The sequence below is a fragment of the Acomys russatus genome, chromosome 3 (assembly GCF_903995435.1).
Source record: "Acomys russatus chromosome 3, mAcoRus1.1, whole genome shotgun sequence".
Taxonomy (NCBI): domain Eukaryota; kingdom Metazoa; phylum Chordata; class Mammalia; order Rodentia; family Muridae; genus Acomys; species Acomys russatus.
Window position 1 is genome coordinate 69,431,784 of NC_067139.1, and position 25,852 is coordinate 69,457,635.

The following is a 25,852-nucleotide window of genomic DNA, read 5'->3' on the forward strand; positions in this document are numbered from 1 at the left end:
AGAGGACAGCAGTATCTACAAGGCCTCCAGTGTCTGGGTTCCAAGAATCTGGGTTGTAGGTCTGGGGAACTCACCTAGGCAGAGAGGCAGAGCCAGCTCACCACTCAAGGCAGGGACACCCGACCCCCACCCCCGACACCCAGCAGTGTTCCTGTGTAACCCAGTGTCTGGCTATTTACTGGGTCCCCCCTGTCTTGCCAAGCCACCCCTTGGTCACTGATGGCTTTCACTGCCTTCCCTCTGCCCATATCGTACCAGCATAGCCAAAATGTAGCCTGCTGGCCTGCTAGCCTGGTTCTACTCAGAGGACCCCAATCTAGAAGAATCTTTCAAGAGCTTGAAGGCTCCATTCTTCCGCTCACCATCATCCAGCTAATATATATTGAGCTCCTGATATGTGCATTGGGGAAACTGAAGTACACAAAGGCAATTGGATTTGAACAATCTCCACCTCCCAGCCCTGAAACACACACACACACACACACACACACACACACACACACACACACGCCAAGTTCTGGGGTTCCTGGGCCCTTGTGCTTCTCTCTGTGGCTTGAGAATTGTGAGCACAGCCCCCTTGCCCTCCTAGTGAGGCAGTGGAGCCCATCCCCAGGCCCCATGGAGACGAAGCCCCTCCTCCAAGGCTGACCTGGGCCACCTCATCCCTCTGAGAAGCCCTGCCCCCACTACATCTGTTTCCTGTCAGGTTCCAACTGTGTCTACCCCAGACAACCCAGCCCCCTCCCGGCAAGAGAAGAAAACACTAATGGTCTTTGCCTCCCTGCTGGGGGCAGGGGCCGGGTGCTCACAGATCATTCCCAGCTGCTGGGAGTTTCCTTCCACAGAGGGGAGTCATCCTGACAGCTCCCCCAGGCTCCTCACTGACAGCCTAAGGCTGCAGGCTGAGGAGCAAGGCTTAGCAGCCAGCCAAGAGCACTGACCAAGGCCAAGGAGAAAAGTAGTTTAAAGGAACCTGGGGTTAGGGCTGACAAGTGTTGGGCAAGAGCATTTCCCAAGGATTCAGCTGATGGTCCTGCCCTTTCAAAACATTACTGATCACATTCAGTATTAAGACTGGCCAATGCATACAAGGTTCCACGTGAGCCAGGGGCCATCTAATCACCCTCTTCACAACAACCCCAGAGACAGGTTTTTTTTACTAGGTATGGTTTTTTTTGTTGTTGTTGTTTTTTGTTTTTTGAGGAGAAAATCATGCAAGGAGAGGCTAAATGACTTGCTGACTGTCCACACAGATATTATGAAGCCTTTGTGGAGCTCTGTGGTTATAGAATCCTTTAAGATAGTCCTTTGGGACTGGAGAGATGGCTCAGAGGTTAAAAGCACTGACTGCTCTTCCAGAGGTCCTGAGTTCAATTTCCAGCAACCACACGGTGCCTCACAACCATCTGTAATATATCTGGTGCCCTCTTTTGTCCTGCAGGTGTACACGCAGGCAGAGCACTGTATATATAATAATAAATAAATCTGTTTTTTAAAATCTTTTTTAAAAAGTAGCTTAAGACAGTCATTTACTCTAGTACACACATGCATGTACACACACACACACACAGGTACACACATATACACATGTGTGTACTCACATGCTCACAAATACACAGAATACATGCAACACACACATACACACACACAGCTAAACCAAAAAAGATAGCATCTGTCATGAACCCCTAACCCAAGCTGCAGAAAGGTAGGCTGAAGCGTAGCCAATGGGTAGCGGCTGTCTAACTTGTGATACCATGTGCTGTGGACACACTGTGGAGGTATGGGCAGAACAGTTTTCCAGAACACTCTCCAAGCCAACTCTGTTCATTGGCTCTGTCCTTACCAGTACAAACAATACCATTCTTCTATCTAGTCTTTGTCTTCACTGGGTTTGCTGAGAACAGAAGGGGATGAGATGGTGTCTCGAAGGGGTCGGTGGCCAGGCCAAGGCTGCACAGGCTGAGCTGCCATCCGGGACCTGGTTTGCAGGGAAGTCCTTCCTGCTGTTCCTCTGTCCTGCTGGGATAGAATGGGAGCAGTGAGGCCAGTCCTCTGGAAGGCTCTCAGCTCCAAGGCCAGGCTCTCCTCCTTCCAGGCCATTCCTTTGTAGCTAAAGCTTAAGAGGGCTGAGTTATGTAACACCCCCTTCCAGGGCAGCTAAGTGGTAGAGCCCTGCCTACTGGCAACATAAACTTTCACCTTTTAGAACCCCTCCCCTCTTCCATTTGCCCAACTGTGTCAGCATACGTCAAGGTCTGGACTAGGTAGAAAAGCGGCCTGCTGATCTTCTGGGGCCCTTTGCTGGTATCCAAGGGTCTCTGCCCCAAATCCCATGTCTGCTGATAGTTTCTGATGCCCTTTGCTTGGCAGATGGCTCCCAGCTGGCCCACCCTGACCAGCTTCCTCAGAGTTCCTGAGTCTGTTCAAAGGACCCTTCTGAAGACAGGCTAGTATGCTGGGATTGGAGGAGAGCAGAGTCTTTATGGCTAACTGAAGTACTGTCCACTTTGGAGCCACTCTGCATCACCTCCATAATGCTTACAGGTCTTTGCTGGCTACTGTGGGTAGGTCAAGGAGTGGGAGCAGGCAGGGAAACCCAAGCCATCTAAAGTACAAAAAAACTTGATGGCCGGTTAGATGCCTCAGGAGAAGAGCCTTGCTACCAAGCTTGATGACCTGAGTTCAAACCTACATAGTGGAAGAAGAGAACTGACTCCTACAAGTTGCCCTGTGTCCACACTCATGCTGTACACACCTGCACACATTTGAACACACACACACACACACACACACACACACACACATTCCACATATAATGTTTTAGATAGGTACTTATGTGTGCCTGATGCTGCCCAGATTACGAACAGCCAGCATCCTTTCAAACACTGCAAATGAGCACTGTGACAGCATGCTTTACAGATGGGGAAGGTGTACCTAAGTGGCACAATAGGCCCAGGAAGTTCCTCCTTTCTCTGGGCCTGTTTCCCTGTTAGAAAACAACGAGGCTCTGTTCATGTAGTCACTCAATAAATGCTCAGGAACTGGGCCAAATGCTAGGCTGGGGTTGACCCCTGACCCCACACTGGCTTCATCGAACTAAGAGTCCTGTTGCCTCTTAGGCTGAAAATCTGTAGCTATGTCCAGGATAACTGACTCTCAAGGCCACTGGAGTGATGGGAACAGGTGTGAGCTGAGGTCTCCCTTGCCGGACACTCGTTTCTTCATCTGGCAGATGTCTTTGCGCCCCTGTCCTGCACTGCTTCTGGGCTAGATTTGGGAGCTCTCTGAGCTTCACTGGGGAGCGGGCAGTTGTCTGAGAGGACCGTGGGTTAAGCAACATATCTGCCCATGGTTCTGGGTCTATGATCCCTGCTGTGGCTCTAGCCAGCCCAGGTATTTTACCCGAGCCTCCTGGACACACATGTCTGCAAACAGGCAAAAGGTGGGTGCCAAAGCATTGGCTGAGCTAGCTCTGTAACTGCAGGTTCTTGCCCTGCCCCCCCCCCCCCCCCGCTCCTTCTCTCCTTCTGCAGAGACCCCTGGAGAAGCCTGATGGTCTGGATGTGTCTGACCAGAGCAAGGAGCACCCACAGCACCTCTGTGAAAAGTGCAAGGTCCTGGGCTACTACTGTCGTCGTGTGCAGTGAACTTGGCCACCACGGCAGCACCCCTCAGCTGCCACCTCCCTGTGCTTCCCCAAGGGATGAATGTCTCCTCTATTTGAGGAGACTCCACAGGCCTGTGAGCTTAAGCAGAGGAAGCTCGTGGCCTTATCTCATGTGTTGACAGAGTGCCTGACATGCCCTGGACAGGGTGCAGAGACAGGAGGCTCCTGGGACTCTTCACCATAGGCCTAGGCTCTGTAGGGGGACAGAGGCCAGCAGAGGTCTTGGTGCCCCTGCAGGCTCTCAGTTCCTGAGTGTCTTTGGGGCTGAGAGACCTTGTATCTGCCACAAGTACACTAGGTGAACTGTGACTCCTGAGGCCTGTGAGAAGCCGTCCCTCCCCTCCAAGACCAGCCAGAACCTTGCAGCTTGCCTCCTATGAAAAACCACTTAGGGAAGTCCTGATTTGTTCCCAGTCTGCAGCTACAGTGGGCAGCCACTTGTTCTAGCAGCAGCTGAGGAGTGGTCCTCTGTCCCTGCCCACACTGAGTCCCAAATCTGCCCAGCCCCTGACACCACTGCATTGCCCCTGGTAGCTAAAAACAGCCTTCTTCTGTCAATAAGACTGGCAGGCAGAGGGTGAGGCAGGGGGCACACTGAACAGTGAACAGTGTTTCAAGACCTCCTAGGAGCATCAGGCATCACCACCTCTCATGACCTCCCTCCCCAAGACTGTCCTGTAGATTTGGGCTCAGTCAGATGCTTTCTCTTCACCCTCAGCCTCTCACCCACATCTAGGAAGCCACCCCACAAAAGCCTGTTCTGGCTTGAAGGATGCAGACCCTGGTGTTCTGGAGCCACTTTATGCCACCTAGGGCAAGGACAGGTCATCTCCAGCCTCGGTGTCCCCATTGGTTAAGTGACAAAGTGCCACCAGAAAGCCAAGAGGCCCCAGTGATCTCTCTGGTGTTCTAGAAGAAAGCTGGCTGCCTCTGGAACACAGACTGTCATGGGTGAGGGTGGAGGAGGGGAGGGGAATGCCCTGCCCACCACAGCCACTTAGGAAGTCAGGCTGAGTGGTGCCAGGCCCTCTCCTGTACCTCTTTTTGCTTGGTCTTCCCATTCACCCGAGAAGATGGAAGATGATTCCCCTCCTCTCTTAGGTCTCCTCAGCCCCTCACACTGGGCGAGCCTAAAATGAGCCACAGAACCTCTCCTTTGGAAACTGGGGGTAATGATTTCTTACTTCTTAAGGAGGCAGAGAGATCTCCTGGCATGTCACATAATCTGGGATGGGGGCAGGTGTTGTCCTGACCAAGGTCAGCAGTGCATCCCATACCCTGTGACAAGCCAGAATTCTCTTGTCTTTCTTCTCTCTTCACCAGCTGCCAAGACTGAGTTGCTTGACTTTACCCCAATACCTAGCCTCTATGGAGAAAAAAAAAGTCAGACCATGAAATAGGCCTGAAATTCAGTGTTTACACATGGTGCCCAGTTGCCCTTTGTTTTCAAATGAAAATGTTTTGTACGACTGAGGAATCACAGTGAAGTGTTAAGCAAGGGTCCAGGGAGTAAGTGGAAGAGATGGGTGTCTGCAGCCAGCTAGCTGTGGGGTAGATTTTGGGAGAACACACCCTCTGAGCACTTGACAAAGGTGTGTCTGTGGCAGTCCAGACTACTGACTGCCATCCTGCTGCCCTCGAATGGTGGCATGCTGGCCTGCAGACTGTGAGCACCCAGCGCCAAGCACTCTCCAGTCTTGTTCCTGCACTAGAGTTGCCTCGTGCCAAGCTTCCTGTCACTAGGCTTTTTCTGTCAGGCATCCCCTAAAAAGAATGTTCACAGCAGGGGGCCTTGCACCTGTGTCCCAAATGCGGACAATTTGGGACTAGGTAAACTGAGTCAGAGATGCAAAGAGCTCAGCGACAGTCTTCAGAAAGCCAGGGCCAGTAGAAGGTGTGTTATCAGCCTAAAAAGACCGTTCTGGCACTGATGTGCATGCCCAGCCAGGCCTTCTCACCTCAGGCAGACCCTGTGATCTTTCTGAGGCTGGTAGAAGATACCACTATCTAGGCTGGGTGCTGGAAGCTTTGATGCTCAGAGGGCCTGGGAGCCCAGTGGACAGGAAAGTGTGTGGTTTTAGTACATTCAAAAGGGACAATCGCTTGCAGTAAGCAGATGTAGCCGTCTAGTCGAGAGAGAATGGTGTTTACCCCACATGAAGTATTCAATAGCTCTACTTGTGAATTTGTATTTATTTTGAGTTATACTTGACACAGAATTCTTTTTTTAAAAATGCTATGTGTGTATTTTGGGAAAAAAGTCATAGGTGTTAACATTTCTGCATGGTTACCAGTTTTTCATATAATACAGAACTTGGTAGCCTCCCCCCCCCCCAAATTCTTCATAGTGATTTTTGTTTGTATATATTTGAGGGTCTTTTTTAAAAAAAGAAAAATGGGATTGCTTTATATTATTGAAATTGAAAACAACAAAAAGGCATTTTTTAAACGTTAGTGCTTTTGAAAGTGCAATCCGTATCAAACAGATTTTTAGATGTATTTTGCAAGTCTGGTTGAGCTATAAGAAGATATTTATGGTGAGGACTTTTCCTTTTTTTTCTATGCTTTGGTCTGTAAAAAGTATACAACTGAACTACATTAAGAAGGAAATATTATCTACATAGAATTATTATGTGAAGTTGGTACATAATTCTAATGAGGAAAAAAATCTCTGCAATCCTTTAAGCTATGTTGTTGTTGTTGTTGTTGTTTTTTCTATTTTGTTTTCCTTGGGTGAAAATATCAGTATTAAGCAACCAGAATATTATTCAAGTGTTTAGAATTATTAATATGCTCTTGGCCTGTATTTATACATTTGTGTATCTTGGAAGTATTGCATTTTTAAGGGGAGTTATCGTGAACAACATGGTAAAAAGGGAACAGCGATCCTTTGTGCCTACTCCTCAGGTGGACAGGTGGCTTTGCATCTCTGTGTTGCCATCTTGTTCTTACAGTGTTGTTAACTCTTTAGTGGGTGGAGCAGGGAATGGACTAGAGAGGAAGACACGTCGGATGAACAGGTCCTTTTGTTTGCCCACCCGCTGGCCTTGTCAGCAAGACCCAAGGAGGTACACGAAATCAGCAGGCAGGCTTCCTCCTCGCCCGAGCCCTGCCTCACAGCCTCATCCTCTTTGAAAGTGGATCTGTCCACCTGAGCCCTCACACCTGCCCTCTAGCACCTAACGGACTTGAATGTACTCTAAACAAAAGTCTAACCCAACCTCACTACATTGTAGCCAGTGCAACAACTAATACTGCAGTCAGGGGTGGTGCAGTGAGGATCACTATTTGCTCTCACGGCTAGCTTCCCTGTACCAACCCCTGCACCCCCATGTGGTTACCCTGTCCATGTCTGTATCTGTTCATGTGTGTGCATTCAGCTAAAAAGACAAACAGAACCCGGGAGCCCCGCCTGGAGGGTACATGGAGAAGGTTCCTGACTTCCCTGAAGGGCCGGCCTCGGGGTGGCATTCCGTTGTGTGCCTTATTCCTCTCTATACAGCTTGCCTGTGAAAATATAGCCTTTCCGTGCTGTATTAAAAAGACTTTGGAAAGAAGGAGGCTTGTGAGTTTGTTTACAAGGAGCATGGGGAAAGCTGGGCATTTTCACAGACAAGGCAGGGGTGGGAAGAACTTGGGGTGGCATTTAGTGCCAAGGCGGTCACATTGTCTTTGTCCTGCCTCCATCACTGACCTGAGTCCTCCCAGCCCCTTTGCCCTCATGGGAAAACTCCTTCCAGAGCAAAGGCTCTCCCTAAGTGGGGCCCCAAGTGGGTGAGATTGTCAGCAGATTAAGTCACACTTAAGCTCAGATGCGCTCACTCCCCGGTAACCATATATAGGAGTATCTCCGTCTCAGACCACAGCCCTGGGCTCCAGAGCAGCTGCGCATGCTTGAATGTGAGCCCAGGATTGGGGTCTAAGGTACTGGCTATTATGCACAAGCAAATGGAAGGCTCCAGGGGAGAGGGAATTGAGCAAGGGCAGGGCTGGATAGGGCTGTCACAAGTTGGCCTCTGTAGGTGTAAAGCAACACCATGAGAGACAACTTGTCCGTCCATGAAGTCGCCTGGCCAAGGACCAGTATTGCCCTTCAGTTTTGCTGCTCGCTAGTCACCCCAGAGGCAGCAGTGCTAAGAAATTGGTCTGAACATGTCCTTGGATTCTTAAAGACTTCCTGGGTGCACTGTGCACCTTGAGCATCGCTTGGTTTGAGGCGTCCCCTTATGGCCCTGGGGGAGGGGGGCTCTTGGTACTATCAGTGAGGGGCTAGTGAGGAGGGGCCTCCAATCCCTGGCTGCAGGGGCATCTAGTCCCTGGTTGGAGGCAACTCACCATCTAGGACTACTGCTTCCTGGTGGTCACAGAGGGTTGGGGAGGAAAATTGGAAATCCCAGTTCTGAGTTTTAGTATCCAGATGACTAAATTTAAACAGGTCACAGAGCATGTGTGTGGGCAAGCTCCTGCCTCCAGACTATACATAGCCTCCAGAGGGAGCTGAGAAAACCAGAGGAGACAAGGGGACAGGACCAGCAAGAGCAGAGACAACTAACTCCAGAAGCAAGGCCCTTGTCTGATTTGGGTTGTAGGGTGAGCCCTGGAAGTCCCCAAGGCCTTTTCTTCAGAGTGACAAGAAGAGGATTACCACTCATCCTCGGATGTGTAAATGTCAGGCAGGCTGGGGTCTGCTCAGTTTAGCCATGTAGGGAAGTGGAGGGGACCCGACAGTGCAGAGCGAACAAAGGACTGAATGACTCTTGTGTGAACAACTCTGCAGCTCGTCACTTGCCAACTGCTGGAGCCTCAGCTAGCACCTAGAGGGGTGCCCAGCGGAGCACACGTGATGTCTGTCTGAGAGCACCCTATGCTCTGCAGGGCTGCCTTCTAGGCCAGGCCTGTCTCCCCCATCACCCATCTCTCTGAGGCGCCACTCCCTCAGCATACTATGCAGATAAAAGAGGCCAGGGAACATGAGTTCCAACAGCTGCTAGGCAGCAGGACAGGCCTAGGGGAGGTGACCTCTCAGCCCCCCTGTCTGCAGCTTAGCCAGCAACATTTAGCTCAAGGCTGTACGAGGGAGTGGGAAGGAGAGTGAACCTTGAACCCAGGACCCCTGTGATTTCTGCTCACTGGGTGCCCAGCCTCCTCCCTATCTGTTCCAGCCATGCCCCATGTATGTGTCTGTATGTGAGTATTTGCAAGTGCACTCAGTGCTCAAGCATGTGTATGTGCATGTGTGCACATGCATGAGTGTGTGTGTGTGTGTGTGTGTGTGTGTGTGTGTGTGTGTGTGTGTGTACACACTTGTGTATACATGCACTCGAGGGTGCTTTGTGCTCCATGGAAAGAAAACAAACCCAAAGCAAACACAGGCTGGATTTCGACACTTCCGAAGCTGTGGAAACCAATAATTCCCCTGGATAGGAAGGATTTCCGGCTGGACTTAATGTTCATGTCCAGAGGCAACAGCCACCACAGGCCTAGAAGAGAGCAGCAGCCACCAAAGAAGGGGCCTTGGAGGGATGTGAGAAGCCAGCTCAGCTCTAAGGACAAGCTAGGGTGCCCAGAAAAGACAATCCTTCCTGATGTCACACACTGACTGGGCTTGTGGCAGAAGCAGGAGTTGACCCTCTAGTTGTCCCCTCCCTCCCAGGTTCTGGCAGCTATCTGGTGCCATAAAAGGGGGAAATATGCCAGTGGGGCAGGTGGAAAAACTGAGGCTGGAGAGTCCTGATGCCTACAACTGTAGTGGGGTCTCGAATTATCATCAGCTTCTTTGGGGCCAGGCTTGGTACCCCAGAATTGAGCTGGATCCACCGTAAGATGAGCAGCCAGGACCCACTGGTGTCCAGGTATCCTGAACCCAGTTCTTTATGACCTGGAGGCACCAGGGTTGAGCATCCAAGCAGCTACTGGCTGGCCAGAGTGACTGAGCCTGTCCCCCCTGGCTGGTAGAAGAGAGGCTGAGCTGGAGGCGGGTGATGGCTGGGGGTGGGCTTGCTTCTCAGGAGTCAGGCCTTCTGGCTGTTCCCTCAGAGCTCTGGCCACAGCTAGGAACAGCCTGTCCTAGGCTCAGGGCCCCTTAGCACTTCCCCCTTCATCTATCCTGATGCTGGAATCCCAAGGGAGGTGTTAGAGGTCTTGGCTCCCATCCTCTACCCTCACTCTCACCCCTCCCCCACTTGTGTGCATAAGCACACAAACTCACACTGCAGGCCAGCTAGCCTCCTGCAACAGTCTGAGAGCCCTTGGGAGGTGGGGGTTGGGGTGCTGTGCTTCCCTGGTGGCGGGGCTCTAACTGATGGGGGAGACTACCAGCTAGTATGCCCAAACAAGCCTTCCGCTTCCCCTCCTAGCCAATGCTTTCTCTCAGGAGTAAGGAAGCTTCGGAGCATAAGGGAAATGAACTTCCTGTGGACCCAGCTACCTCTGTTCCCACAGGCTGCAAGTCCCTCGGCAGCAGTGGAAGATCTGAGATAGGGAGGAAAGCCAGGGCCAGGCCCTGAGCCCAGCAGAGGGAGAAATCTCCTCCACAGTTGAAGGAATCGTCTTTGGGAGGCTGTGATGTCACTGGGGTCACATCTACTGGATACTGGAGTGTCCTAGCTGAAATGAGACAACTCCTTGCCTTGTTCTTCGATGCCAGGGAGCTCTGAAAAGAGACTGGCAAACAGATGGCAGTGACTCAGAGCCGGTCTGGTAACAGGTTGGTTGTGCTGTCCTCACCATCTCTGTTGCCATTCCTGGGTCAGAGGTGAACCCAAGGCAAGCCAAGCCAACTAGGTCCAAAGTGGCCAAGGAGCAGGAAGTGAGGTGGGCCAGATACCGGGCTACCCAATTCATACATATCATCTCTTTTGGTTCTTGTAGTAACTTGTGGATAGGGGGGGGGGGAGGGGAGGATAGGGGTGGAAAAGCTAAGGTTCAAAGGGGTTGGGGGACTTGAAAAGCCCCTTTCTACAACCTCTCAAAATTGTTTCTCCACCTTCACCTCTACCTCCAGGAAACAGCAGAGCCCAAGGCTTCTTCCCAGGTGGTCCTGAATTCCACTGGCCTTCCTCCAGCCCCCTGCACCCTGTCCTGATCCCACACTCCTTCACTCACCCTGTTCACTGGGAGGCTGACTTCCTGCCTTGCTCAGGGAAGAAAGAGCCTTGGACCTGTCAGCCCCCTTTGGCCCACAGGCTGTTCTCTCTTCGCCAGGCACACACCCTGTTAGTTCCATTCTTCTGCCTATTTCCCTGTTGGTGTTTGGCAAAGAACCTTTGCCCAGCATGTCATGGGGACTTCCATGTGTTCCTTGCTCTTTCACCACACACATGCCAGACCAGAATTTCCCCTGCTTTGGGAGTTGAGCCCCCCCCCCCTCTCTCTCTCTCCCTCCCTCCCTCCCTCTCCCCCATCCCCTTTTGTACCAACTAGCTAGTCCTTTGCTGCCCTCTGGTGGCTAAATCTAAGAGCTGCCATTTCCTGCTGGCAGGCAAATTTAATCTGTACAAGACAAAAGGGAATTTCCTCTCTTGTTTAGGGAAATGTGTGCATGTGCAGGTAAGTGCTAACAGGTTGATCCTGACTGGCTCATTTGTAACCTCATTATCTTCTTCCTTATCTGTCCCCAGCACACAGATCTATGTCACTCGTCTAGCCGCCGGCAGCGTCTCTTTGACAGCTACTCTATCAACAGGACCTCAGGAGAGAACCTTCAGCATTCACTTCCCCCCTCAGATATCGCTTTCCCTGTGCAAACAACTGTGCTCTTTCCACCTCCTGATGGGGGTTCCATCTTGTAGGCTCACCACTAGGAGGAGTGGTACCAGGAAAACCCTCCAGAAACTGGATCTGGGACTTGGCGGAATAGCTGGACTAACCTGCCAGTGGGAAATGGCATGCTAGCAATCCATGGCACTCAGTGACATCACAATTAACCATGGGATCGCCTATGATCAGGTGACAGGAGAAGAATGTACCTTGAGAGGCCAGCTGTCTATGGCAGCTGACCATATGACAGTAAGGATGACCATAAGGGCTGTGATGGGTGAGTTCTTTTGAGGATGCTTGGTTGATTACTGATAGAAACGGAAGCATTTTTTTACCCTTCAGTTCTCAGCATAACTTCAGACTGAGGACTCAAAGTCTTCTGTAACAGGAAAAGACTCTCTTGTGCACACTGGGCTGATTTCACTAAACATGAAACACAGTCGTAACTGTGTAGGTGGCTGAACCATCGATGCCTTTTGAAGTCATGGTCTCATCAAGATTTTCATGTGAAAGACCATGACGAATGGAGTCCTGAATTTTGGAATGGGGACATGTGGATGGATCCTAACAAAACCAACAACCTGAACTCTCAAGGACCTGTCCCACCCTTGCTCATCTGTGTTGGAGGAGAACCGATTGCTTTGTGTAAAAACACCATAATTAGGGCTGGAGAGATGGCTCAGCAGCTAGGAGCCCTTGCTGCTCTTACAGGGGGAGAACCCAGGTTCGGTTCCCCGCACCAATACCATGCAGCTTACAACTATTTGTAGCTCTAGTTCCAGGGGGATCCGATGCCTTCTTCTGGCCTCTGCAGGAATTTCATACACACAATATACGTACATACACACAGTTCTACCACCATCACCACATAAATCTTTTTCTAAAAATCCCATGATAAACTTATGTGGGCCAGACACTTTGAAAGAGGATGCCGAAGACCCTCCACAGAGCTCATAAGTTGGTCAAAAGTTAGCATCTTCCAGAAGTGCAGAAGGATCCCAGAGGAAGCATTTTGCATACCAAAAATATTAGAAGACCCTGCTAAGACTTATTTTTAGCAGACTTGGTAAGAAACAGTTCACATTCCATACAATTCACACATCAAATGGTTGTTAATATGGTCACGGTCATATGCAAGAACTAATTGTTGAACATTCCCACATTGTATAAAGAAAGCTCATTGTGCTTGCTGCTCTCGCAGAGGACCCAAGTTCGGTTCCCAACACCCATGTCTGGTGGCTCACAACCACATGCAACTCTAATTGCTGGGGATCTGACACCCCTCTTTTGCCTGCGAAGATACTCAGCCCCTATATGCTGTTGTGAGAAGTTTTGCCCTGGGAATAACTAAGTCATGCCTCACCTCACTTCTCCTATCCTTCTATAATCCTAATGACAAACCAGAGTTTGATTCCACCAAAGAACCCCCCCTGGGGGAGCCAGCAAGTTTATTAGGGTTATTTATAGAGTGCAGGAGAGAGCTTATGGGCTGGAGTAGGGGGGATCTAAAGGAGCTGCACTGGAAGGTCTGTGTCTAACATAGGTTGATAGCTTCCCTGTGGCTTCACAGATGGAGACTCCCTCCTTCTAATCCTCCCCAGCCTATACCCCAGCCCTTTCCTGAGACCCCCCAAGGCCATGTACAGTTTAGGGTGGAGCTTCACACAGTTAGAGAAAGTGACTGGAACTCAGGAAAGGGGTCCCCTGACTCTCCTTCTATAAACAGACTGTCAACAGTCAACAAGCCCAGCTGTGATAATCTTTCCTAAACAGGTACAGCTGAACTCATTTTTGGGTGTCTTCAATTTCTGGTTGGAATTAGTAACTGTGCCTGAACATCCACACAACTTTTAGTATGGGTTGGCATTTCTCTTGGGTAAATGATGACCCTGTTTAATCATCCAAGGGACCATCAGTGCCTGAATGTACCCACATCCTTCCAGACACTTGCTACTCTCTGACCTTTTCTATTACCCATCCCAGTGGGTGTGAAGCATCTCATTGTAGTTTTGATTGCATTTCCCTGATGACTAATGATGTGCCGTGTCTTCTCATGGGCTTACGGCCACTTATATATCTTTTTAAAAAACATTTATCTGTTGTATGTATGTATTATAAGCACACAAATGTGTGGAGGGCAGAAGACAACTTTCAGGAGTTAGTCCTTTCCTTCCTTCATACAGGTCCCAGGGAGTCAAACTATCATCAGGTGTGAGAACAAGGCTTCACCTGCAGAGCCAGGTTTCCCTCTGAGCTCCAAACGATGCCCTATTCCAACACACACATCTCTGCCTCTTGGAATCCTTCCATCCCATCTTCCACTTGTTCCCTGAGCCTTGTGGGGAGGGAGTGCAATGCAGATGTACCATTTAAGGCTGAGCGCTCCACAGTCACCTAGTCTCTGTGCTTTGACCAACTGTGGTCGGAATTAACTGACATCCTTTATGACTGTATAAAGATGCTTCTAAGCCGGGCGGTGGCAGTGCTCACCTTTAATCCCAACACTCTAGAGGCAGAGGCAAGTGGATCTCCGTGGGTTTGAGGCCAGCCTGGTCTACAAAGCAAGTCCAGGACAGCCAAGGCTACACAGAGGAACCCTGTCTTGAAAAAAGAAAAAGAAGCTTCTCTGATGAGGGGTGAGGGTTGCACTAGTCTATGTGTCTAACATGTATTTAGAAGGCAGCTTGATACTATGTTTCTGTGTTTTGCAAGTGTTTCTTCTGTTGTGTCAAAATCCTGCAAAACACATACACACACACACAAGTGTGTGTGTGTAAAATACAATGTAATATTAATTGATCTTTCTGATGTTAAGCCAGCTTAGCATCCCTGAGTTAAATCACAGTTGGTTTTGCCTTTAGTAGGCTCCAGCTGGGCTAAGTTATAGTTCAGTGGCAGAATGCTTGTATAAGGCCTTGAGTTTGACCCCCAGTACCACAAAATACACACACACCACCACAAATAAATAAATGACTCAAGAGCAAAGTGCCTTTTACTGTGTCCCATGGCACGCACCCATAGTCCCTGCTATTTGGAAAGCTGAGGCAAACTGATCTGAGGGCATGAGTTCAAAACTAGCTGAGGCAACAGAGTGAGACCCCATCCTAGCACTTGGGGAAGTAGAGGCAAGTGGACCTCTGTGAGTTCGAGGCCAACCTGGTCTACAAAGCAAGTCCAGGACAGCCTCGGAAAAGAAAGAAAGAAAGAAAGAAAGAAAGAAAGAAAGAAAGAAAGAAAGAAAGAAAGAAAGAAAGAAAGAAAAGAAAGAAAGAAAGAAAGAAAGAAAGGAAAAGAAAAGAAAGAAAAAGAAAGCCTGTTCAGGATCTGCATACTCTCCCAGGATCCTGAGTCACAGGTTTTAAACTTTGTTACATTTAGGAAACATTTACTAAAATGGTTTTTCATGGAGCAAAATCCCGAAGAATCCAGAAATGTGTTAGAGCAGTGGTTCTCAACCTTTGTAAATGCTGTGACCCTTTAATACAGTTCCTCATGTGATAGTGAGCCCCAACCATAACATTTCCCTACTGTTATGAATCATAATGCAAATATCTGACATGTGACCCCTGTGAAAGGGTCGTGACTCACAGGTGTAGGAGGCTGTGTTAGAGTCTCACCTGCACTGTACTCGAGATGCCAGGCTCCTGTTTAACCCATTTCCACTCAAAGTCTGGAAACAGGCAAAGGTCATTGTGTGGTGACAGAACTCAGTGGCTACCTAGATGTCTAGGGTCTGAAAAGATGGTGATGCTTTGTGTCTTACCTGATGCTCATTTGTCAGTGGATAGATGTAGTCTTCAAAATTCACTGATGGTACAATTAAAAGGTGTGAGTTTTACTCTATGCAAATGTTACCTCAGTGAAGTCATTATGAAAAGCTACCGTGCATCTCAGGAAACTGATGTTTTGGAGTTTTGGGAAACATAAGGTATCACATGCAGGCTCACTACTCGATACATGCATTAGGTACTGACGGCTTACCGGCCAGCAACAAGCCAGGGTTTTCTGTGTTACTTATAATGGTAACACACACACACACACACACACACACACACACACACACACACACACATACACACAGAGGTACACATACATGACCTCTGCAGAGTGCCAAGAGAACTGCAGAGGATGACCTTGCTTTTGCCTTTAGAGAATGGTTTCTAGAAAAATCTCCGCGCCTCCTGCCCCCTGTTTTATCTTGGCAGTCCTGAACTCGCTTTGTAGACCAGGCTGGCCTCGAACCCACAGCGATCCGCCTGCCTCTGCCTCCTGAGTGCTGGGATTAAAGGCATGCGCCACCACACCTGGCTTTAGAAAATTCTTGTATGCTTGCTAGGTCCCTAGATTTCACTGGATGGAGATACAGCCCGTATATCCTCAGGAAACACAAACTCTCCCATCTTCTAACTCTGAGACTGCTCAGAAATTGACAACAGGCAGGTCACAGCTCAAGGAGCACTGGCTTTCCCTTTAACTCATCACTGGTTACCTGGGGCGGCCCAGGTCAGCAGACAACTCTAGAGACAGCAACAGCACACCTTTGACCTGTGCTCTGGGAAACAGTAGCCTCAGCAACAGACCACCCACCTAGCATCGGCAAGGCCTGGACTTCACTCCAAAGTATGAGGGAAAAAAGCCCATACATTTTAAAGTGAGTAAACACATAGATTTATAAATAAATAAATAGATAGTTTTTTAAAAACACTGTATTTTTAAAGTACATTGCTTAACGGGGCTGGAGACTGGAGACGGACCTACAATGCCAGCTACTCAAGAAGCTGAAGCAGAAGAATCACAAGTTCAAAGTTGGCCTGAGCAACTTCAAGGCCACTGTGGACAATGTAGACCCAGCCTAAAAATAAACAGAAAGGGGAGAGGAGGAGTATTGGGGGTCACAGGTCAGTGGTAAAGTGCCTGTGAGACCTGAAGACTTTTTGTAGTAATTCCTCTAAGAAGCCCATGTGTGGGCTGGAGAGATGGCTCAGAAGTTAAGAGCCTCTGTTCTTCCAAAAGTCCTGAGTTCAGTCCCCAGAAATCACATGGTGGCTCACAACCATCTATAATGAGATCTAGTGCCCTCTTCTGGCTTGCAAGCATACATACAGTCAAAATGCTGTATACATAATAAAAAATAAATATTTTTTAAAAGGTTCATGTGCACTTTCTATACTACTAAGAACTCAAGAGTTCTGCCCTTTGCCAGCTGTCTGGCAGCCACAATCCAACCTGCAGCCTCCCTTTACTCACCTGTCAGCTGCTGTGTGACATGAGCATTTATCAGCTATTATTCAGCAGAGACCTGCTTCTCGAATGGAACCCCTGGCAGCATCAGCGTAGAAAGAACTGGAGAGCAACACGAGGACATGGGCCTTGGGTCACACCATCACATCCAGGTGTTCTGAGGATGCCTGATACTCTCAGAATTGCTTTGAAACTACTAGTCCAGCCAAGCTCCCAACCCATGTAGCTGAGTTGACTTCATGGAAACTCCATGATTCCGAGGAACTCAGCCTAGCAACCATGACCTCAGAGTGACCACACCCACCCATAACTGCACATCACCTGACTCAGGGATTCTATATGAATGAACGCATCACTCACCCCAGCCACAGCCCAAATCCCTCGTCCAGGAGCTCCTGACTTGCCATGTCCCTGCCTACTTACGTAAACTCTTAGTCATGGACTTGCTCCAAGCCTGCCTTCCCCGAGACTTCAGCAATATGAAGAAGTCCAAGTTTCAGTGGCCTGGTCCAAGAATGGCCAGGGAAACTCATGCCTAACCTTTGGTGAGCTCAGCTCCTTGCTTAGGCCAGCACCCTTCCCTAAGGATCTCTGACACATGGGAGATGTCATCCTCTTGTCATTACCCAGAGCTTGCTATGATGACACATCCATGCACCTGACATGAGTCTGCGCACATTCTGCAGCTGAGGGAAACTGAAGCTTGTTCGATGGGCAGAACTGGGACTCTGCCAGGAGGTAGCGTTCATGGTGGGGGACTGTGGGGGCTGCGTCCGGATCCTCCCTCCAACAAGATGGCAACCGGGATGCTCTCACTGGTCTCCAATCCAGTAGCTGGGATCACTACACAGAATGTTCTACACGGAACTCCTTAGCACAGGGCTGAGGGTGTGGCTTATATACACAAAGGCCCTAACACCATAAAACAACAAAACAAATCGTTCAAAGCCCAGAACTTTATACGTGGCGACTCAGGGGTTAGCTCCCACTGGATACAATGGTGCATACCTGGAATCCCAGCAACGAGCAGGAGGATCAGGAGACATTGAGGTTAACCAAGGCTACACAGAAAGTTCTAGGCCAGTCTAGACCACAGCAAGACCCTGTTTCAAAACACGAAAAACCAAACAAGCCCCAAATACTTAGGTTTCTGATTACCTTCTAAAACCAGAGACAACTTTTTTTTTAATAGAAAATAGGATTTATTATCACATTTGAAATGAACACAAAGGATTGTTCCAGAAATCCTTTGCATATATTATTGATAGATTAGGTTTATTCAACGTACAGAAAAAGCAAAACCTTTCTTCTTGAGAACAGCATGGACATGGGCAGTTTCTGTAAGTTTTCAACATGGAAATTCACATTGAGCAGACAAATCCGGATCACAGGTCTGTTCCCAGGTCCAGCTGTTTCCATTCCTCAGACTCCCTCCAAAAATCACAGCAGCCAACCAGCAGGATTCACAGTAGCCGGGAGGAACTTTCACAAGAGCCCTGAGTTATGTTTCAGAAGCCAGGCTCAGGGGGTTGTGGCTTGCGCCAACTCAAGTCACACACGACACAGTGCAGTTAGTGTCACAGCTTTGTTTCTGTGAGTTCTTATTAAATTATTGCAACGAGGAAGACAACAATAAATAGCAACCACTGTTCACACTGGTCTAGGAAAAGTCAAGATCCTAACTGGTCAGTGATGCCAGTGTCCAAGGCACACATGAACTGCAATAGAGGGACACTTGTTGAGGGTACATGGCCCGATGGCCACACTGATGCTCAGATATGGGATCTGAGGAAGGACAGAGAGTTGAGAGCAGTTGGTCCTGTGGAGGACCATGTGGCCTTCCTCATACTCAGTAAGGGGGTGTGGGCACAAACAGTTCTTTGGAGTACCCGGATGAATTGACACACGGGTGGCTGCTTGGCTGCTACTGTCCTAGCACCTTGGCTGTAAGTTAGCTTAACTGGCCACAGTCCATGATGACAATCTTCTTAGATGTCTTTCCACTTTTTGAGCCGAAAGATTCTATTTTCTTTACAACATCCATGCCCTCTTTGACATGGCCGAACACGACGTGCTTGCCATCCAGCCTGTGGGGAAAGTTGAGCCAAATAAGGAGACACCCAGCGCCCTGGCCACTCAGCACAGAGGTATTTGCCAAAGGTACTAATTCCCAAAGGAATAGCCCACCCCCCAAAAGCTTAGTCAAACTTTGTGAGCTCCCTAACTGCACTCCAGTGGATGCCTGGCTCCCAAGACAAGCTCTGTCACCCTGGGCTTAGACCTGGCAGATTGGTCTGAATCTTGGTGACCTTACTGGTGAGAAGTGGGCTATTCTCGCTACCCAGGAAAATGACAGGTATGGACATTCAAAGAAGCAAGACTTTTGTGTAATGGACACAAGGCTTCAGCAGGCAGGCTGGGCACTAGGACACGTGTGGGAAGCCTGAAGGTGTTGGGCAGCTCCTGATTTGTGAGCTCCAAGAACACAAAAGAGACTTAGCTCAGCTCCAGCAAAGCCAAGAATGACAATGGCCGGGGGTGAGAGCGGGGGTGGGGGGCAGATCGCAAGGTCCATTAAAGCTTCCACAGAAAGAGCAAAGAAGATGGAGCCAGCAACCGCACGCCCAGCCCTGACAGCTTTGTGTGGCTTGGAAGACGGAGGCTAGCAAATGTCATCCTATCACTTAGGATCAGCTGATGCTTCTGAACTCCAGGGGCCTGAGGTCTGGAACACTGAGGACTCTACGCAGAGAAAGGTGCTGCTTAGTGGAAGCGGCATTCCTAGACAACACAGGCCTGTGGGAAAGGGGCTGGGAGCCATGTGCAGCCATGCTAGCGGTATGTGAGGAAAACCTGCCGCAATACCCAGGACTTTATAAGCACATTCTGTGGAGGTGAGCCACAAAAACACTACGCCAGGCAAAGCAGCTTCTGCTGGGACCACCAGGGGTCACCTACTGAGACATGTCCCAAATGCGCCTGCAGGTGCGACACCAATCCAATTCTAGCCACAGCACCACTGGGAAGCAAAGGTATGACAGAGCCACAGAGCAACTCAAACTGTCCCTCCAATTCTTCCCCTATCTCTCAGACAGACACACAGTAAGAAGAAAGCTGCTGGCCAAGAGCAGCTGATCCAGCTACATGTTGCCCTCCCGTCTACGCACAGACTTCCTGTAGCTTCGTTCTCGGAGGTCCTGTACCAGGAAGTACTCACCAGTCTGTCTTTATCGTGCAGATGAAGAACTGAGAGCCATTGGTGTTGGGGCCTGCATTTGCCATGGACAGGACACCTGTAAGACAGGCAGAGGGGAGCTGTGTCACTCCGCAGGCATCTCACCTGAGAGGCTGCTCGGAATAGCAGGTGGCTCGCACTCCATCAAGGACAGATGAACCTGCAGATCTTGGGACCCGAGAGAACCAGTGCTGACATCAGTCCCTGGAGCTCCTGTGCCTTCACTTCCAGGTAGCTTTCAACGAGGGAGGCTGGGGTGAAAGGGACTTCAGGGAATCTCAGTGGGGGAGCTGACTGGAACCCCAGCTATGGTCTCTAGACTCTCCTACACTCCACCTTGGGTTCTGCTTAAGGATTCCCCGACCAAGTCCCCATAGGGACATCTGTCTGGTTTTTGTTTGTGGAGACAAGTGTCGCTATGTAGCCCAAGATGGCCTTAACCTTTGGAGTCTCTTGCCTCAGCTTCCCGGAACTGCAGAGAGCAGTGGAGAGGGGCTCAGCCTCACGTACCTGGCCCCACATGCTTCAGCGTGAAGTTCTCGTCAGGAAAGCGGCTCCCATAGATGGACTTGCCTCCTGTGCCATTGTGGTTGGTGAAGTCGCCAGCCTGTGCACAGAATACCTTGTAACTGGTTACCAGACGGCTGGCAGAGGGACAGTGAGTCCCCTAAGAAGGCAGCCCTCCAACCCACTCAAGGTCTACCACAGGCAAAAGGGCCAACAGCCATCCAGTGACTGAAACAAAATGGGCAAAACTGAAGCCAAGCTCCCTTATCTGGAACCATGCCATAATGAGTCTGGCTTCCGAACAATACGTTTCTTGCCTGAGCTGGTTTTTTGGTAAACCTCAAGAATCAAGCCTGAGGTGTTCTGATTTTCAACCCACAATTCCTAAGGGGGCCACAAGCACGTGACCAGGGCTCCTGTTCTCAGAGCCTGGGCTGGAGGAGAAGACCAGTTCCCTTTCTTTGCCCCAGCATCACCCTCTCCAAGCCCAAGGGTTGGGTTCATAGGGGCTGGGAACTTTCCTCAGAGCCTGCCCAAGGTCCCAGCAGCCTGGGAAGGAGCTGCATGGAGATCCTGCCCAAAAGAGTACAGGAGCAGTCCTGTGACGCGCTGGCCATGACCACACTGTGGTTTCTTTGAGATGGGACCCTTAAGTGAGAGGTGCAAACTGCCCTGTCCAGCTAAAACATCAAATAAGGTGTCCCCAGTCACCTTGCCTGTGCTTCCAGAGGCCACCACTCGAAGCCATAATGGGCTTTCCCAACCTCCAAGCCCCTTCCTGACCCCAGTTGCCCACCTTAGTGCCCTACCTCACCTACCAACCCCAAGTAGAGCTGAGAGCCCCTGTAGCAGAAAGGTCACAGGGCTTGGGCGGGTTCAGCCACAGCCCTGTCCGCCTCTCCTCCTTCACATCATCACACCCAAGCACTGTAGAGTGACAGTAGGCACAGTCCCAAGCCACTGCTACTTGGGTACAGTGGAGGGAATAGGCAGATAGATTTCAGAGAGACCATGGCATCTATGTCCGCCTGTAGCTCTCCTGGTTTCCACACGTCAACCTCTCACCTTGAGTCTGCATGTGAAGTTCGTATTGCCAAACCTATCCCCAAACCGGATACAGCAATATTTATATGTTTATAAAACAAGAAGAGCAGATGAACTAAGCAACATGCTCATTTAGCCAAGAAAAGACATCTTCAAAGTCTGGGCATGTGTAACGCTGCCTTAGCTATATTCTCCCCACACTCTATCTTGTCCTATGCCCAGCACTCAAGGGCACCACAGAATGCCAAGATTAGAGGCTGTCCAACCCTTCAAAGCCTCAAGGCCTACCCTACCAGCAGCCCTCTGCTGTGCCCCTTCCCAGGGCCAGGCTTATCAGTGATCCCAAGCTCCCTTCATCTCCACTGCTAGCTGCACTCACAGTGGAGGCTGTGTTCCTATTACCTGGCACATGAAAGCTGGGATCACCCTGTGGAAGGTGGAGCCTTTGTAGCCGAAGCCCTTCTCACCAGTGCACAGGGCTCTGAAGTTCTCTGAAGAAAGAGGGAGAGGCAGTTAACGGTAGGCCAGCCCTCTCCCTGCCAGTGCCCCAGGTGAGGGGTGTGTGGAATGACCCTGCCGTTCCTCCGGAGTCTGTTCCTGAGCACACGCTTCCCTGCCTTGAGCCAGCAGCAACCACTGTGACTAGAACACAAGCTCTAAGCTGTGCTAGCCAGGATAACAGGGCTAGGAGCCCAAAGACTATGTACCTGCCCTGCCCTATGCTGTGCTGTCGTGAAGGAGGAGGAGGAGGAGGAGGAGGAGGAGGAGGAGGAGGAGGAGGAGGCGGCTATCTCTGGGAGTTTACACGGGTCTTCTGGTTCTGAGATGTCTAGCAACTCTCAAACTGGCTAGCAGAGCTGACAGCAAGGTCCAGAGAGGGACAAAAGGCTGTCTTGGGACACCCAGCAGCTGTGCTTACGTTGAAACGTCCATTGTCATAGCCTGAGCTCTAACTGCCCCTCCCTCCCCTAAGCCCATCAGCCTTGCTCACTTTCCACCTCAGCCTTACTTACCTGCTGTCTTTGGCACGACATCTGCCTTTAGCTACGGGGAAGGAAAAGGAACAACAATAACAAAAAAAAAGGATGGTTAGTCCGGAAGCAGGTACAGGCAAGAGCTCCCTCACCATGACCACCCAGTGGCCAAGGCATCATGAGAACAAACCATAGGCCCATTCCTTTCCTGTGACCACCAACCCTCCTAGGAGCAGCCAAGGCAGCTATCATTTCTGGCAGCTGCTTCCTGAACCCAAGGCTTGCCTCAGTTTCTTATCTATCAAAAGAGACCAGTGTCATCCTGGCCCACTTCTGGGACAGAATTGGCAGCTGGAGGCCCTAAGTATGAGTCCCCGGGGCCAAGAGTATTATATCAGAACCAGCTGACGTTCCTCAGCACAGAGGAACCTCACAGGAGGGAAGAGGAGACAGTTAAGGGACATTTACAGCTTCATCTAAGCCTGCCTCTTTCTCTCAGCTTCTCTTAAGAATTCTTCTTCACCATATGAGGCTGGGGAGTGCTCCTCTTTTTTTCCATATGGGGAAACTGAGGCATAATAATACATATCAGCGCCCCCTAAATAAATCAGTCAATCAACACTAACTGGTCCTAAAGGCAACTCTAGGGCCTCCCCCCTGATACCTTGGCGACTGTTTCCTGCTTTTCTTTTTAACGGTGGAACAGGTACCTAGTGCTGAGTGTCCAACCTAACCTCAAAGTATGGAAAGGGTTGGGCTCACAGTCCAGAACCTTCACTCTTGCATTCCCTGGTACCTCTCCTCCAATGTAGCCAGGCCTTGGGGGCGGATCCGGAGTGCACTGGCCAAGCTCAAGCCACCACGTGAGCACCCGGGCAACACCTGGACCTTGACACCCACCTCAGAGCTGTGGGTACAGCCTGGGACCCAGAGGGGCTAGAAAACCTACCGTCCACCCTGTGGGCTGTCACGCAGTGCGATCTGACCTTGACCTTTTCCTCCGCACCAGCCCACCCTCTCACTTCCACACTCCCCAGGGTTTTGAAGAACCCTGGAACACACCAAGCTGGGGCTCCTTCTCTGAGACAGGGAAACTGAGGGCCAAGGTTTGGAAGTGTGAGACCCAAGGTCACCCGGTGTGCCAGGCACAGTACACAAAGTAAGTCCCATGTATGCCCTACACCCAAGCCTCACCTCCAGAACCACGCGGCCGAGTGGCTGCCCATCGGCGCCCACGTCCAAGTACACAAGCGGGTTCCGGGAGGATGAGTTCGGGTCGCGGGCTCCGCCGTCGCTGCAGGCGCGGGTCGCGGAGAGAAGCAGCGGCGCGGAGCGCGGGCCGGTGAGTAGACCGAACAAGCGGGGGCCACAACGCAGAGCCAACATCGCAGTAGCAGGTCCGGGCGAGGGCGCGCGGAAGAACTCACTGGAGCCACAACCAAGGTCGTACGACCCAGGAAGCGTTACGAAGGCCCTGCGCCGCCGCCTTTATTGGTAGGCTGTCTTCGGGACCACGCCTTCACTCCACGCCTCCGCCACGCCCCCTAAGAGCCTGTTCGCTAGCGTCCCCTGCTGGTTGCAGAAGGCGGCAGCAATTAGCTCGTGCGTTGTGCCCTACTCCAACACACAGAGCGGAAAGTCCTTTCAAAGCACCTCTCCACTGAAAGACTGGGGGATATGAGGTGGATTAGAAAGGGAGAGATAACAGAAAGAGCAGAGAAGCAGAGATACCTTCCAAGACACGCACAAGGTGGCCTCAGGTCTCCTGTTCCTGGCCTGAGTCTGTCTCCATTTGTTGCTTGAGACCTGACCCTCTTTGGCCAGTAGGACTGAAAATGCAGTTTGCCCAATTTGCCAGATTTATCTGCCAGGCCTCGTTCCCAGGGTGACTCCTCCTCCCCGGCCCACACTGACAACCCTTGTTGTCCCCACTATCTCTAGCCAGGCCAGGAAAGTGCTGGGCTAGATCTACACCCACTAGCACTCACTGGGAATACGCCTCCTTGTCAGCTGCACCACACCTGCAGGCAACTTCTTAGGTAAATGTCTTAAGCAACCATTCTTAAGAGATGCCAGGAAGTCGGCAGTACACAGGCAAGGAGCCTGCAGCAGAGCCACAGCCAGGCATTTAACCCTTTGCTTATTGGGCATAACAGCAAACCCTAGTTCCCTGCCTTTGGCTTGCACCAGTCCCTCCGCACTTCTATCAAGGGAGCAATATACCCTGCTTTCTAGTCACACCTGTTCTAGGTAACGGTTAACTGTTAAATGATGTGCCATGGACAACAGTGATGGGCCTAACCTAGACTGAATGCAGAGGGTATGTATTAAGGGGGGTGGGGTGGGGAGGGAGGGAGGGGCCTGGGGGGGGAATTTCCACTGCAAGGTCTCAAAGGCCTAGGAGAGGAGAGGAGAGGAACTGAGCCTTGGGAATGGGGGAACCTGGCCTGCCCCATCCAAGAGTCAACGTGTGGGAAGGTGTGCAGGAGCCAGGCTGGTCCAAGCAAGTCCATGAAGTCAGAACATGCTCCCTGCCTCACACACATGCCAGCCTGACCCCCCTTGTGAGGGTTCACAGCCCTCTGCTTTGTGCTACCGACCTGATGGGTTCTTTGCCAGGCCCTAGTCTAGGCAGGGCCTCAGTCGACCCCACAGAGTGCCTGTCTCTTCTTGTCAGTGTGTATATCAATATTAGCTGCCTTCATGGTTCTCTGCACTGGCTCTCTGCTCTGCTTGAGTCATTGGCACATTTCCTACATCTAGGCAACAGCAGTGCACACTTAGACTTGAAAAGCGTGCAGAGGGATCACCACACTTGCCCTGCTAGACAGTATCCTAAAGTCCCCAGGCTTCCTGTAGCCAATTGACTCCTATAGCCTTTAACACACACAAAAACGGGAACCATGGAAACTAGTTGTCTTTCAAGTCTGCAGAGGTGGGGATGGGGCTCAATCTATCTCCTACTGTGATAAAGTATGTACAAGCCCATCCCAGAAGAGAGCAAGCCTTCATTCGCATGACTCCTTCCTCTCGCACAGCCTCCCCCAGCCTAGACCTCACCCACCAGCTTAGCATGCGGCCTGGGAAGAGGAGCCCTTTCCCAGGCCCCACACTGTGGCAGTGTGTTGGGCCTCTGAGACCAGTCTGTGTGACTTCTAGGTCAGCGTTATTGCATGCCAAGCCCTCCTGACTGTCATCAGGGAGCTAGACTAGGACAGGGAGAGAGAGAAGCCTTGGAGGGACAGTGCAGGAAGACAGAAAATGAGATAACCAGGAGCTGTAAAGCCCAGAGGACAAGGGAGGTGATTTCCACCTTGGAGGATCAGCCTGGACATGACCACCTCTGAGTGGGGGCGGGGGGTGGGGGCGGGGAGAGGGGAGGCACAAGAACGTGAAGACATCATTCCGGGGTGGGGGAATGAGGCA

The 25,852-nt window shown here is 50.7% G+C and overlaps 2 protein-coding genes across 2 annotated transcripts in view; one reads left to right on the plus strand and one right to left on the minus strand.

The window, feature by feature from the left end:
• Window positions 1–4,322, plus strand: part of Zcchc24 (zinc finger CCHC-type containing 24) — a 50,195-nt gene extending 45,873 nt beyond the window's left edge. Inside the window, exon 4 of the mRNA XM_051142316.1 lies at window positions 3,534–4,322. Coding sequence (XP_050998273.1) covers window positions 3,534–3,647 — 114 coding nt within the window. The 3' untranslated portion in view covers window positions 3,648–4,322. The remainder of the gene's footprint in view (window positions 1–3,533) is intronic.
• Window positions 4,323–18,398: 14,076 nt separating this feature from the next.
• Ppif (peptidylprolyl isomerase F) lies at window positions 18,399–23,909 on the minus strand. Its single transcript, XM_051142459.1, has 6 exons — window positions 23,621–23,909; window positions 22,466–22,496; window positions 21,855–21,943; window positions 20,412–20,508; window positions 19,884–19,959; window positions 18,399–18,753 (listed from the first exon to the last, which is right to left on the minus strand). The coding sequence occupies exons 1-6, from the start codon at window positions 23,810–23,812 to the stop codon at window positions 18,618–18,620; spliced, it is 621 nt and encodes a 206-aa protein (XP_050998416.1). The 5' UTR covers window positions 23,813–23,909; the 3' UTR covers window positions 18,399–18,617.
• Between the last annotated feature and the right edge of the window lie 1,943 nt (window positions 23,910–25,852).